The sequence below is a fragment of the Protomyctophum parallelum genome, assembly GCF_964188405.1.
Source record: "Protomyctophum parallelum genome assembly, chromosome: 5".
Taxonomy (NCBI): domain Eukaryota; kingdom Metazoa; phylum Chordata; class Actinopteri; order Myctophiformes; family Myctophidae; genus Protomyctophum; species Protomyctophum parallelum.
In genome coordinates this window covers 18,956,598-18,971,734 of record NC_139702.1, presented here as the reverse complement: position 1 = coordinate 18,971,734, position 15,137 = coordinate 18,956,598, and the positions used below count along the sequence as shown (strand labels likewise).

Here is a 15,137-nt window from a genome sequence, read left to right as displayed (position 1 = left end):
CATGTCTTCTGTTATTTTCCAGAATTGATTACTTTACAAAAGGTCTCAATTGTTCATAAATAATGTTTGTTCATGAGCTGGTCACTCTCATTGACTCCAGTGCATTCTGCCAAACTTCCGGGTAGTTTGGCTCCCATGAAAGTGTCCATGAAAGTGTCATGGCGCAGCCCAGTCACGTGACCACTTCACTTCCTTCTCAGAGCTTCCTTGGTATGTCACTTCCTGGAACTATTGCTAACATGCTTTTCCCCCACAGCTCCCCTTATGATAAAACCTTGTCAACAGAAAATTAATGACATATTCAACACAAAACAAAAGATTTTTTTCCGTACACTACATGTTGTGTTAAATGTGTTAAATATTCAACCACATTTTAACCAATTTATTCCATTGTTATACCCAGATTAATATGTTAAATTTTCTATCAACAGGAAATACATTTCTTCACACATTTATTTGGCTGTGTCACAGACGCACAGGCTTGGTGGTCGGCCATCTGCCTCGACCATGTCCGGGGGGATAACCTCTGTAATCCTCTATAATTCATCTCTGATGGACTATAAACACAGGCAGGTTCCAGTTAATTAATGTAGATAGATAGCACACACGTTGTCCTCTGCGTCTGTCGCCAGAAATGGTGAAATCCCACAGACAGATGATTTTAAAGCGGGTGAAAACAAACAGATCCAGGTGACAACATGGATCTCTGCTGCGGGGCATTTTATCCTGCACTATGCAAGCACTGTTGTGTTGAGGGTGTTTACTGTTGTATATTGTAAATTTTGTCCATGGTGTTTTTATTTGAGTGTGATGTTTATCCCGTTCCATCTACAGTATGTTTTCTTGACCCGGAGCTGTGTCTTAACTGCTGTGCTGCACTTTGTCAACTGAACTTCCCCCGCGGAATAACTAAAGGGCTCATTTTAACATCACCAGCACCGAAAACAGTGGGAGGGGCAAAACGTGCAGAACACAGGGAGGAGCCACATCAACGTTTTTGTCCTCTGAGAACTTGTTTGGTTTTGGAAAAACAGTTCGACCTCATTTGAGGCGTGTATGCTGCCAGCAAACAAGAGAGAGGTGAATGAGTGATGGATAGGAGGAGGGGAGGGGAGGAGAAGAAGAAAAGGTGAATGAGTGATGGAAAAATGGCAATTGGACAGAAACTAGATTTAAAGGAGATGTGAGGCTCTGTCCCACAGCTTGAGAGCTTTTCCATGCCGACGACAGAATACTGAGAGGCAGGAAAGTGCACAGTAAGGAGACATTAAATCAACACACACACTGGCATTTTGTCAAACGGACTCGGTTTGTCTTGTGAATAGTGAAACAATACTTATTGTTCAAACTTTGGTGGGTGAAATATAGGGGGAAAAAGTTGGGACAAGTAGACACTGTTCGCACCAAATACTGACACACACACACACACACACACACACACACACACACACACACACACACACACAAGATGCAAAACAAAGCTATAAACCTGCCAAGAGCATCCCAGTCTGGTCTTCTCCAAAGACAAAAAGGATGAGGAGATGAGACGACATCCATTCACACAGCAGAAACAATTACACCATCCAATCAATGTGTGCGCGCGCGCGTGCGTGTGTGACTGTTTGTGCATGTGTAATTATCCTCATAGTGTCTAATGTTATTATGATAATTAACAGATTACAGGAAACATCAAGTGTGCGATTCAAGCAACCTCAACACAGGTGAGGACATACATACACGTACGATATGCGCACGCACGCACGCATGCATACATACACAGACACAGACACTCACCCGAGTGTCAGAAAAGAGAAGAGAAAGCATTGCATCACTGCAAATGTGTCCGGGTCTTAATGTCCCTGTGTGTGAACAGGGGTGTGTGGCTCAGAGGCCCTCCATACACACATACAGTGCATAAATCAGTACACTAACTAGCTCTAACGAGCCCTAACAAGCCCTAACGATCCTATGTATAAGCCCTTGATTAGAGGTTGATTATGCGAGTAGGGGGGCCAATGCAAATGGCTACTTTCTGCTGGCCTTTAGCTGTTTGTAGGAGACTCTCTCTCTCTCTCTCTCTCTCTCTCTCTCTCTCTCTCTCTCTCTCTCTCTCTCTCTCTCTCTCTCTCTCTCTCTCTCTCTCGCCTGTGTTGTTGCTTGCAGTGATGCATTGTCCCGTCTACGACCGGAGATCGTGAAACCTGGCAATCATCGGCAGCATCCGAACCCCAACGGCAGGTTGAAGGCACCGTTTGGCTGATCACTGCCGTGACAGATGCACCAGGATGCGAGTGCATGGAAAGAGCATTCAACATGTCAGGGTGTGTGGGCTGCATGCTTGCTTTTGGGACAGCTGCCATGAAGTTGTGATGCAGTCCTTGGAGTGATGGCCGCTAGTTTGGGCAGTTGACCTTCAGTTTGTGTGTGTGTGTGTGTGTGTGTGTGTGTGTGTGTGTGTGTGTGTGTGTGTGTGTGTAACTCACCAACATTGCAGCTGTAAAGCAAGCTTGAATTATCCTCTTTCAATCTGCAAACATTTGTTTCGTAAAAATCCACCGTAGACATGTTATCAGGCTCGGCTCCAGGATGAAATGACTGAGGGGGCATTTGAAAATGGCGAGGGTGCACATCTAATTTTGATATAGTAAAACTATGCTGTATGTACATAAAAGTGAGGGTGCAGAATTTGGAACGGAGGGTGCTGGGCACCCTCTGGCACCACCCGTGGCGCCGGGCCTGCATGTTATGAGTTTACAAGTTAAATGTTCCTTGACCTTGACTTGTTCTTTGCTAACATGCTTTTCCCCACAGCTCCCCTTATGATCAAACCTTGTCAACAGAAAATGAATGACCATGGTTTAACTACACAAAACAAAATGTATTTTCCCTACACTACATTTCAGGGTTAAATATTCAGCCATATCTTAACGAACATATTCCCTAATCACAAAGTATGTTATATGTATTTCAGTCAGATAACTCCCTAGAGCGCCAGATGTTCTTGAGAAGTATAAAAGCTGTTCTTGCCTTGCCTATGCTTGCATGCTCTAGCTCTGGCTCATGGACTAAGAACCAAAAAGAACTGAACCGGTTCCCATTGGGAACCAACCGGTGGAAAACGGGTCAGTGTCCCAGGTTCCTGGTCAAACCTGATCAAATCTTCTTCAAATATTGTCAAATTTCAATGAATGATCCATCCACCATAGGAAAGCTTACAATAAGATGAGGTAAAAAGCTGAACAATGGCCATGGCCGGGGCCATGGTGTCTCAATCCACTGTACGGATCACATATGGGCATGTGTTTCACCAATCAGCTGAGGGAGATTTTGGGGATCTCCATATAGGCATAAAAGAGACACAAACACAAACATGCAAGGAGATTACCATTGATTCATTCATTATTTGTAACAATTGCCCTTTAACACTTAAGGACCATTAGCTAAGGAAAAATAAACAACGGGATCGTAGGAATATAGTTTAAGTTATTTATATAGAGAGGCAGAAAAGCAATACTGTCAAACAAACGGTGTAGGCCTACAATCAAAGCAATGCTCTTGGCAAAGTGCGTCTGTCCACTCTGTCCCTGTCGCTCTCACTATAACATAAAAGAAATAAACAGGCAAACAAATTGAAATCCACAAACAATACTCTTTCAAAACCCCTCCCGCCCAAACAAGTCCCGACGCTCTCTGTAGTGTCCTGCGCCACAACGTTCACAACAAACAAAACAATAAACAATCCCCCCAAAAGTCAAGTGCGCAGAACCGCGCTAAGTAGGCCTATTAAATAAATAAAGTCCGCGTTCGTCCTCTCCTCTTCCTTAATGAAGCGCGCGCCCGCGTCCGTTTACAATTATAGTTCCTTGAGAGTTCCTAGGTGTCCAAAGAAATATAAAATATCCGCTCCGAATAATCCAACGAAAAAACACGATTGGGGTACCCATATATAGTCACAATCCCAGCAGAAAAGTTTGGAACGAGCTCACCATTAGCACCGGCTCCGCCACATAGCCTACCACGCACGCCGGCAACGGTTAATCCAAACTACAGTATGACCGATTCACTACGGCAGCAACCAGCTCGTCACTTCTCCCGATGGCCTCGACGGTCCTTCTTTTCGGCTGCAGACACTACGTTAATACTTCTACTTATGAATTAAACTGTATCTGGCGCCTGGAGCTCCTCTCTCCTGTGTAGGCCTGCCCTACACCTCTATTTGCAGTTTCCCCCCTGTTCCCTGTGTGCCACTCCCTCCATATGAAACCTTAGTGTGGGTGTTGCCATCAGTCCCTGACAGCCATGTCAATCACCCCTGTACAGCTCCATTACCATTCTTGTGGATAAATTGAATAGAGAATAATACTATCTAAGAAATCAGCATCACACGTTACATTTCTCTTCATAAACAATAACATGTATATGGAAAATACAGAAAATACAGAAAAACATAGAAATGTGCTTCGTCACACATTGATTGATTACTTTATTAGACAGAAATGTATAGCAGTATACAGAGTACAGACAAACACTTATATTTCATGTTATTTGTGTGGTCAACATCTCAATTAAACTGAGGAGAGACACAGTAACTCTTGATTAATTCTGGAGTATATACATTTTGTTCTATAAGATGCATTTATAATAATATAATACAAAAAACTAAATTATATTGGGAACATAGCCTCACCATTAAGACATGTTAAGATAAACCTACAGTAATGGACACAATACCAACATCATCCTGGAACAATACTGAATTTATTCACATATCATTCTAAACATTTAGCAGTTTGCACTGCCTACTGCCTACAATAAAATATATCAAATTAGTCTTTAATTCTCAGTAAATATTGCAATCATCTCTTTTAAGTTAGCAAAATAAGTGGTGGCCAGCGTGCCATTACTTTTTATTTATGTATTTATTTTATTGAAATATTATATAAATAAAGTTCCCGATAAATCTCAAAAGTCAATAGCCTTCAACTTCCTCTCCTCCTTTTCGGTCAGAGGCTGTTGGTTGAGGATTTTGTCATGGAGGCGGTGATGTTTTCCAATGCCCAACTTAGGCAGCCCTCGGTTCAAACCCTCCAACAACACACAGGCTTTACAGAGCGCCTGGCTAGAGATGTAGCCGCATCGACTGCAAGTCCCCTGTACCGGCATCTTCACCCCCTCCTTCACCGACAGGTTCTCACCAGAGTGAATGACGTCCATTATGGAGCTAGGCCGCACGGCCTCCAAGTCCTTCAGGAAGGTACGAGCGTGTCCGCGATAGCTGTTAGGCGAGTAAACGCACTCTGTGGAGAAGTAGTCCAACTTCTTAAAGTAAGCGTAGAGCACAATCTCTTTTTCGTAGGCATATTTGAGGGGCTTGCAGCGCGGGACAACGCCATTGCCTTCAGAGGCCGTGGATATGGCGGTGCAGCGCCGCAAGCGTGCAATGTCCCCTCGCAGCACGTTCATCAACACCGTCTCGGCCACGTCGTCGGCATTGTGGCCTGTGCATATCTTATCCACTTTGAGCATGATGGCTCCTCTGTCCAACGCCTGCCTCCTGAACACGCCGCAGAACGTGCAGTTATTCTTCACTCCGATCTGCTTCACTATAGCGTCCATGGTCCAGCCGTACATCTCTTCATAGGACACGATCTTTAGCGGCAGGTCGTACTGCCGCTGGTTCCTCTTCACCGTCTCTAAGGAGTCGTCCCGGTAGCCCGAGATTCCCTCGTCCACTGAGAGCAGCACGAGATTGAGTCCGTATCTGTATCGCCCGTTTAGTGTCTTCATTAGGTACGCCAGCACCGTAGAGTCTTTTCCGCCCGAGGCGCCGATCGCTACAGTCTCTCCATGTTTGAAGAGCCTCGCCGCCACAATGGTCTGATGCACCTCCTCCTCAAAGGCGCCAAAGAAGCACTGTTTGCACAGTGAGTGGCCGGTCTTTGGACGTCTCAGTGCCGCGCGCTTTTCAGAGCAACTGCTGCACTGTATTGGCATCTTGGAAGGAAATGACCTAAGACATTGACTACACCAGTGCTCTGGACTACACTATAGAATAACAAGATATCGATGATGCAGCAGCTTGAAAGGGTTCAGGGAACTCCATATAAGGGCAAGTGTTTCAACCAATCAGCTTGGGAAGAGTACTGGAATCTCCATATACGGGCAGGGCATAAAAAGCACATTGAGGAACTTCATTATCATCACAAAGACCACGTCCAACCACTAGTCAAGACTACTTTCCCCGGTGGGCACTCTGAGCCCTCCACCACACATAAAATGCACTTATTGGCCAGTTTTTTGTCTATAGGATTTTATCTCGGCAATATCGATAGAGGGTCCAGAGTTATATATAATGTATATCCAGCTCAAAATGTGTCGCTTTGTGATGCATTTTGAGATTTCAGATCTGCTACGCTTTAAAATTAAGCACTTTTTCACACCAATTATTATAGTAGCCTATATATGATGTCTCTGGATATTCGTTAATAAACAGCTCTCAAGTTAAATTTCTGTGTTAAAGTGTAATTTGGGGGTCGGACAGTGAGCATGTGTTGATTTGTGTGTGTGTGTGTGTGTGTGTGTGTGTGTGTGTGTGTGTGTGTGTGTGTGCGTGCGTGCGTGCGTGCGTGCGTGCGTGCGTGCGTGCGTGCGTGCGTGCGTGAGAGAGAGAGAGAGGTAGAGTGAGTGCAAAGAGTGTAAAGAGAAGGAGAGTTTTTCTTTCTGAAATAAAAAGTATAATAAGAATAATGTGAAGGGTCACCTCACCGTAGTGGCGGATTGTAAATTAAGTCCCATTCTAGCTTTCTATTTTTCAAGTGACACAATACAGTTGTCCAACTGATAAATCCCAACACCTGTGTGTTTGTCGTGCAGTCTGGCGGGAGGTATTTTTGGCTCTTTTGTGATTAATCCATGGCTTTTTTTATGTGCTGCCTGTACCTTTTCAACTGTAAATAAAATATCCAATAAATCAAAACATCCTCCCCAACTCATCAGCTGTTTAAGAATATTGCAGATTTTTTTTTATGTTTTGAAGTGTGAAGATGTTAGACTATAATTACTCTCTGGTGCTCTTGCTCAGAACCAAGACAGTGAGTGCATGGTTTCTGGCCGTTTTATAGGAAGCAGAAGTCCCCTAAAAATATGCCGTTCCATAGACTAAAATGTATTATTGGTGAATACATTAAAGTGAATGGAATAGACTCCTGGTCAGGGCGGTGCTAGAGCTCCATGAAGGGGTCAGGGGTCAGTTAATGGTGTGAAATAGTTAGGGTGGCACTACTTTAGGTTGGTTGTAAACCCAATGCATGACTCAGAGACATCTATCTGAAAAAGTGAGTGAGAGCAGCACTTCTTTGATGTATAGTATATGGCCATGTTCTGACGATGTGAATTGACGTGTCTTCGAGGTCTATTTCTCACTCTGTGAATGACAGGAGTCACCAGAACGTCATGGCTCCTGAGAAGCACAACATCCGGATGTGTGGCTGAAGTCTTGGCTCTAGTGAGGGTTCTAGTGAGGGTTCCAGTTATTTGGAACCACAACAGCTCACCAGAGCACTGGGCTGAGGGTTCCAGTTCTTTGGAACAACACTTTCTCAATGGACAGCAAGAATCTCCACCAGAGCCCCAGGGCTCTAGCCTGGTTCCCAACCTTATTCACTGTGTTCCGTGATTGGTTTTGTCAAGCAAAGTGACAAAACAAATCATGGAATGCAGCAAATTACTCTGGAGACCAGGCTCACAGGGCTTTTATAAGATGTATTTATCAACATTATACTCATGACTCGTATCACTCGGCATATGGCAGAAATGGATTCAGCACATACAAATCATATAGAAACAACACATTATGTACAATTATTTGTCAGAATTCTTTCCAGTTTTTATAGTGATTAACTATGGTAATTACTCAATTTCGGACGAAACAGTGACTCGTATTACTCAGCATACGGCACTTTTCTACAAATCCATATTTGGGGATCCAACAATGAACCAATTCAAGCCTTCAAGGGATTGGGCTTCACACGACCACGGAGAAAAGCATACAGACATGCAGGCAACATACAGGCATACAGGTAAACATGAACCATTGGTCCCATCCTGACAGGAATAAGTGTTCAAGTGAACAGACCTTGATGATTGACATCACAAGAACTGACATCATAGACTCTTTGACTATAATTAGCCCTGCCTCACAGATAATTAGATGCAAAAGATCGGACCTGTGAAACACTGCATTAGTGCGGTACTTGTCCAGCCAACTGATAGGAAGTATCATCAAACCTGCCCGTATAGCCACAGTGTCAAAAGACACAGATTCCAAAGGATACAATGTATCCGACTATGCTGTTGCAACACAACCGGGCCAACCCATTCGGTATCCCACAGTTCACACCAAGAAAAGAACCAGAATGTAGCCTGACGGAGACTAGCAGCTGTGCTCGGCCAGAACCAGAACGTGGACGGAGACTAGCAGCTGCTGCAGGGGATGATGTGAGCTGCGATTTTGGGTCTGCGAAGTATTATGCCTTGTGTGGCTTGGGGGGCATTCTCAGCTGTGGAGTCACACATACACTAGTTGTACCCCTTGATCTGGTCAAATGCAGACTGCAGGTGGACCCTGCAAAGTACAAGAGCATCATCAACGGGTTCTCACTTACAGTGAAAGAGGACGGTATCCGTGGGCTGGCAAAGGGCTGGGCTCCCACGTTCATCGGATACTCCATGCAAGGTCTCTGCAAGTTTGGCTTCTACGAGGCTTTCAAAATCTTCTACAGTGACCTTCTGGGAGAGGAGAATTCCTACCTGTGGAGGACATCTCTCTACTTGGCCGCCTCTGCTAGCGCAGAGTTCTTTGCTGACATTGCTCTGGCCCCCATGGAGGCATGTAAAATACGCATCCAGACCCAGCCTGGTTATGCCAACACGCTGAGAGCGTGTGCACCTAAGATGTACACCGAGGAGGGCCTCTGGGCTTTCTACAAAGGACTGGGCCCCCTGTGGATGAGGCAGATTCCTTACACCATGATGAAGTTTGCCTGCTTCGAGAGGACCGTGGAAATGCTCTACAAACACGTCGTGCCCAAACCTCGCAGCGAGTGCAGCCAGTCTGAGCAGTTGGTAGTGACCTTCGTGGCCGGTTACATCGCCGGCGTGTTCTGCGCCGTCGTGTCGCATCCCGCCGATTCTGTGGTCTCCGTGCTCAATAAGGAGAAAGGCAGCACTGCCATGCAGGTGCTCAAGAAGCTGGGACCCGCAGGCGTGTGGAAGGGTCTGGGGGCTCGGATCATCATGGTGGGCACTCTGACTGCCCTGCAGTGGTTCATCTACGACTCCGTTAAGGTGTACTTCCGTCTACCCCGCCCCCCTCCACCGGAGATGCCGGAGTCACTGAAGAAGATGTAGATGTGTGGTACTATCTGGGCTCAATCTGTCGATGTCTGACAAAGTGATGTTCCACGTTTGTCGTGTCCAATTATGGATGTACGGGATTGATACACATTAGAGAATGTATTGGATTAAAGTTATGGGATCTAAACATGTGCTCTCAGACAGGGAGACAAAAGAGGTAACTCTCAATAGTAAACTGGTCTCTAACCACATTCCAATGGGCCCAACCCCCACTTGAATGGGGGTTGGGCGACATCTTATCAGCCAACTGTCTTTGAGGGGTCATTTAAGACACCTACCAGGAGCTGACTCATTAACTAAGCACATGTAATGGCAGGGTGATCTATGTAACTAATTATTTTGAAGTCCTGTCATTTGTATCAATATGTGTTCTAGTAGTCCAAACTTATATATATATTGGGTTGGTAAAAAGCCTAAATAATAATAGCTGTAATAGTCTAACAGTTTACATGAGAAGGAGCAGGAAATACACGGTCTGGGCTTCCCATTGGCTAACAACTTTGCCAGGGAGGTGTGACTTCACATTACACTACGTTTGCCTAGCATGAGCCAGATCCGAGAAACACCTGAAGGCAACAGGCGACAAGGCCAATGGTAAATATAAAATGCTAGATGCAGTATATGTGCATACAGTGCATTTAATAACATGTGTAGTGTTGTGTGATATTAGATTGTAACGAAGTATGTATTGTGTTTCTTGTCTACACACAGATTTAAAACCATAGTACATAGTCCACTGAACTATTCTGAAAAACATCAAGGAACTAAAATTGTATCTAATCTGAATGGTCCTAGACAGGGCCGATCTAAGGCAGTTTTAGAGTGTTCCAGTAAGAGCTAAACTCCTAACAGACAGAGCAGGGTAGGAAACAGACTGTTAGGGTGTGCAAAGCCACATGCCAGGGTACTGAATTAATAAAAAGCACATTTGAGTTCGTAAAGATAAGCGATTATTGGAACATTTAGTTCAGCCTGTGCGTGTTAGTCTCTAGCACGTCTGTTTGCCTCCTGAGCCCGTCGGATGCTCAGCTTATATAATCTACTATAAAAACCGAACAACGTTCTTCCTCATATTAGGCGACAGTGCCAACTACATGTACATGGGTTATGTCACCCATGCTTAAACTCTCCCAAGTTGGCATGTGTTCGTTGCGGCAGACAACATAACCTAACCATAATGTTGCGTTCACATGGGCAGACACAAAGACGCAGTCTACCATTCATTGTCAATGGAAGTCAGCGTCATGACGATGCAAAAGACTCAATGATGTAGCTGCTCCAAATGATACTCCCATTGGTCTTTGCGTCTGCCCTTGTGAACGCAACATAAACTAACCTAACCGCTCACGGAAGCCACATATAGTGGCGGTGCGTCACATGATGGACATGTCGCATTGTAACCCCACTTAAATGATAGTTAAATATTTCAAAAAGTATAAAGGTTGATTTATTTTTAGTAATTCCTTCAAAGTGGGCATTAATTTACAAAAAAAAACATACGAAATTATTTTACTTGTAAAAGAGCTTTACAGGGGCACGGTGGCACAGTTGGTAGTGCTGTCGCCTCACAGCTAGAAGGTCCTGGGTTCGATTCCCGCTCGGGACGCTGTGGGTGCTGGCGGCGTGTTTCCTTCTCCGCGTCATCAGTGCCCATACCCGAAGGCGGGGTTGGCGAAAGGGCCTTTCTGTGTGGAGTTTGCATGTTCTCCCCGTGTCCCCTAGGGTAGGTACCCGCACAAAAAACATGCAGTAATCCTGGTCACTAAACTGCCTCCCCCTGGCCAGCTGGGGCGACTGATGGAGGGGAAAGGAACTGGTTGGAATAACGTGTTCCTTCCACGCGCTACTACCAGGGAAACTCCCCCGTCAGGTGTAAAGGAGCAACTTGGACACTCAGGCATGAAGGAAGCATGCGATCAAGTCCGTTGCTCTCCCCTTGTCTCCCATATATGGGGACTATAGGTTGGTGGAGGGTGTGTAGAGCCCAGGATCACATTAGATGATTGACACAAGGGTGAAAAATGAGTTACAAAATCGTGGGATAAAAAATATATAAAAAAAGTAAAAGAGTGTTACATTGTGATATTTCTGCTTTTACTCATGAAACAGCGATGGACTCACGGCAATAATAAACCTCACTTACAAACGTACTTACTTCTTCTGAGCATTTTCCCCACATTTGTATATGATTAAATCACTTAACCTCAGCATGAAGAGCCGGCCCAAGGAAAACATGAATTTCTCATATTTCATTAATATCCCGATAAATAAACGCACATGAACAATACAGAACTTCAATTTTGTCTCTGTACTTGGTCTGGCTGGTACATTTTTGTATTGTTAATATTGAATTAGATCATTTGCACATTTTATTACATTTTAAATTGATATGGGAAAAAGTAAATCCTCCTGATTATCCAGTAGTTTACGATCAGACAATTGTTACCACAACCATGAGAGGTCCATGTTTACTTGTTTCAGGCTCAGCCAATAAGATGGCAGGACATCCGTGCACAGCAATGGTTGGCATCTGTAAGCGCTGTGTGAGACATGAAATCAAAATCGCTCTTCTCAAAATATGCTTTCTTGTTGTTGTTGTTGCTTGTTACCCCTATTTTGTCCCAATTTAGTTGGCGTGAATTAGATCCTAATTTTTCAATAAATGCTGGTATTACTATTATTGCAAGTGTTAAGATGATGAGGAAGGGAGGCTGTACTACCTTTGTCTAACACTGCATCTCATGAGATCTAAGCAAATTGCAAGCTATTGCAACTCTGGCACATCTGAATGCCATGTGGATCATAAATAAGTGGATGTAAAACTAATCTTAAAGCAACACTATGGGTGTAAATGGGGTGGCTTTCAAAGGCTGTCTCATAACCAGACCGGGAAGACAGGGAGCAGCTGCCAAGCATCCAGCTGAATGATGAGGTACTGATGAGATCATACCCCTTTCAATGAAACACATCAAATGCACATTCAAACACGACTCACCGATGTGTCAGACAAACACGACTCACCAAGGTGTCAGACAAACAAACACACACGCACGCACGCACACACACACTACTATAGGTGCAAGGATATTTTTCCGCAGTCAATATTTATATGGAAGACATTTTTACAGTTTTGTTAGTATCAGATCAACAAGCTATACTTTAACAATGCAATGTACATTATTTTTCAAATTTGTATAGGCCTGTACTTGTGGGGACATTTGGCCCTCACCCACACACACACACACACACAGTAAAGTAGGACTCATATCACACCTGTCTTTATGAGACGAGGAGTGACAGTAAGTGGTCCACAGGGGAAGACCATGATTATGTTTCCCATCAGCCTCTGGGGGAAGTATGAGAGCTGAATGTGGATGGTGCGTATGTGTGTCTGCTAGTAAGTGTATGAACACAGAAACCTCTCATCTCCATATTCTAACTTGACCCTTCTTGCTCTGTGCCAGCAGTCCCATCTCGCATAGGTCTTCCTTGGCTGTCTGTCTCCATGTCTTCTTTGGCCTCCCTCTCTTCCTCTTTCCACCTTCTGGCATCCAGTCCATTGCCACACTTGCCGGTCTCTCAGACGGAGTGCGTGCCCAGCCATTCTCCTTCTCCTTTCAGAGACGATGTCAGACAGTGGTGTTACCCCTGCCCTTCTCATCACCTCCTCTTTGGTGATATGGTCTCTCCATTGGTTGGACTTGTCCGACTGCCATGGCCTTGCAGTTACACACAAAATAAATTAATTGTTTGGTTTTCTTATTCGATCCTCGATAAACACACGCATATTTAGTCACAAGCTGTTTTCAATACTTTTAATTGGTTAAATAATTAGAGGACAGACATACTTTCAACCTGGTACCCATATGGTTGACATGTCATTCTAGGCATCTATGAAACAACAACATAGCAATATGAACTATATGGAGATAGAAGGTTTCTATCTGACAGTGACAATGTGAATGACAGAGAGGGATAGACAATGCAAGACCATACAAGGAGAGAGAGAGAGAGAGAGAGAGAGAGAGGGAGAGAGAGCAGAAAGATTAAGTGAGAAGCTCATGGGCAAACATGGTCATAATTGAGTCTAGCTGTCAGCGTCAGGAGCCCAACACCTGTGACGGAGTGTGTTGGACTTCATCTGACCATGCACAACGTGACAGGCACAGGCACTGATATGATGACTGGTCTACAGAGAGGGGACAGACAGACAGACAGACTGATGCACGCTCACACACTAAAATTTACACACACACACGCGCGCAGGCAGGCACGCTCTCTCTCTCACACACACACACACACACACACACACACACACACACACACACACACACACACACACACACACACACACACACACACACACACACACACACACACACACAGTCACACACACACACACACACACACACACACACACACACACACACACACACACACACACACACACACACAATCAGTGATAACTGATCCGTCCCAAACCAAGACTGAGACAGTATAATTGTGAAAGCCAAAACAGTGCCATTTATTTTCTGAATTATTCACAGGGTTGGGAATGTGGAATAATGTCAACAAAGAAAAGTATAATCACATGCAGTCCGGAGCGTGACATACATTGTGAGCTTGTAGATTTTCTGGCTCTAGGCGTACAGTTAAAAATCACACCCGTGTGAACTGAGTGGTGCAACTCCCCCCCCCCCCTCTCTCTCTCTCATTAGCAGTGCAGCACTCTCTCTGTTTCTGGCACAACAGTCAATTTAATTGACGGGCCATTGGGACTGTGGCGGCGGTGTTTTACCTATACTTGTGAGGAACTCTGCTTGGATTCATGGTGAGTGAGTGCGCACCGAAAAGTAATTGGAATCTATTTTTCTTGCCACATTATAAACAAGTTTACTTTACCTCCTCACTGTCCTCAGTGTTTGGGACGGGACGTGTAGGTCTGTATCATGTGCTGTCTGCGTGCATATAAGCGCTGCACGCTCCAGTGAAATTGTGCGGCTTGAGAAAAAAATGTTAATTTGTGTTGGATAAGGGCTTATTGGTGGGTTTTCCGCTAGATATTAAGGACTAGTTAGGGTGTGTTTTAGCCGGCGGCGGCGCCGAATTGTGGCATGGACTGGACAAATCTCTTCTTGGTTGGAGGTGGCTTCATTATCGTAGTCAAATGGAAATAAATCCTGTACTGTACTGTATGCAACATTTATACTCTCTAGTCTAGGCTATACCTGGCAGCAGAACAAAAGCCACCTTATTAGCATTTGAATGCCCAAGTTGGGCGGCCCAACACCTATCTTGGCCCAAGCGCCCCCCACCCCCCATAAAGGTATATGTGACTACGTGCATGACAACATGACCACTGGGGAAGGGAAATTTCAGTGGGTGCATATACTGCATATTGATATTGGCTTATTATTTTGCCAGTGGGTGCTTCTGCTCCTGCGCACCCGCGGAGTTGACGCCGTTGCTAATAGTCATATACTGGTGCTCATTAACACATAGGCGGACACATAGACATAGGTGAACACGGACATTGCTGTTCCTTGGAGTGGTTGCACCACTCAAAAATGGCAAAATAATGAATGGAATTTGTGTTGTCCTAAAATGTTGACACCCTCACAAGTATTAATACAACCTGTGTGTGTGTATGTGTGTGCACACGTGGGTGTGCGTGTGTTTTTTGTGTGTATTTGAGCGTTTGTGCGTGTGATCTTAGTGTTTTT

The 15,137-nt window shown here is 44.7% G+C and overlaps 2 protein-coding genes across 2 annotated transcripts; one reads left to right on the top strand and one right to left on the bottom strand.

Annotated features, from left to right (window-relative positions):
• Positions 1-4,962: 4,962 nt before the first annotated feature.
• LOC310858737 (cytoplasmic tRNA 2-thiolation protein 1-like) lies at positions 4,963-5,994 on the bottom strand (the record flags this gene model as incomplete). The annotated part of the gene is made up of 1 exon (XM_083764984.1): positions 4,963-5,994. The coding sequence occupies one exon, from the start codon at positions 5,992-5,994 to the stop codon at positions 4,963-4,965; it is 1,032 nt and encodes a 343-aa protein (XP_083621110.1).
• Positions 5,995-8,346: 2,352 nt separating this feature from the next.
• LOC310858246 (solute carrier family 25 member 3-like) lies at positions 8,347-9,408 on the top strand (the record flags this gene model as incomplete). The annotated part of the gene is made up of 1 exon (XM_083764354.1): positions 8,347-9,408. One exon carries the CDS (start codon positions 8,347-8,349, stop codon positions 9,406-9,408), a length of 1,062 nt encoding a protein of 353 aa, XP_083620480.1.
• Positions 9,409-15,137: the final 5,729 nt, after the last annotated feature.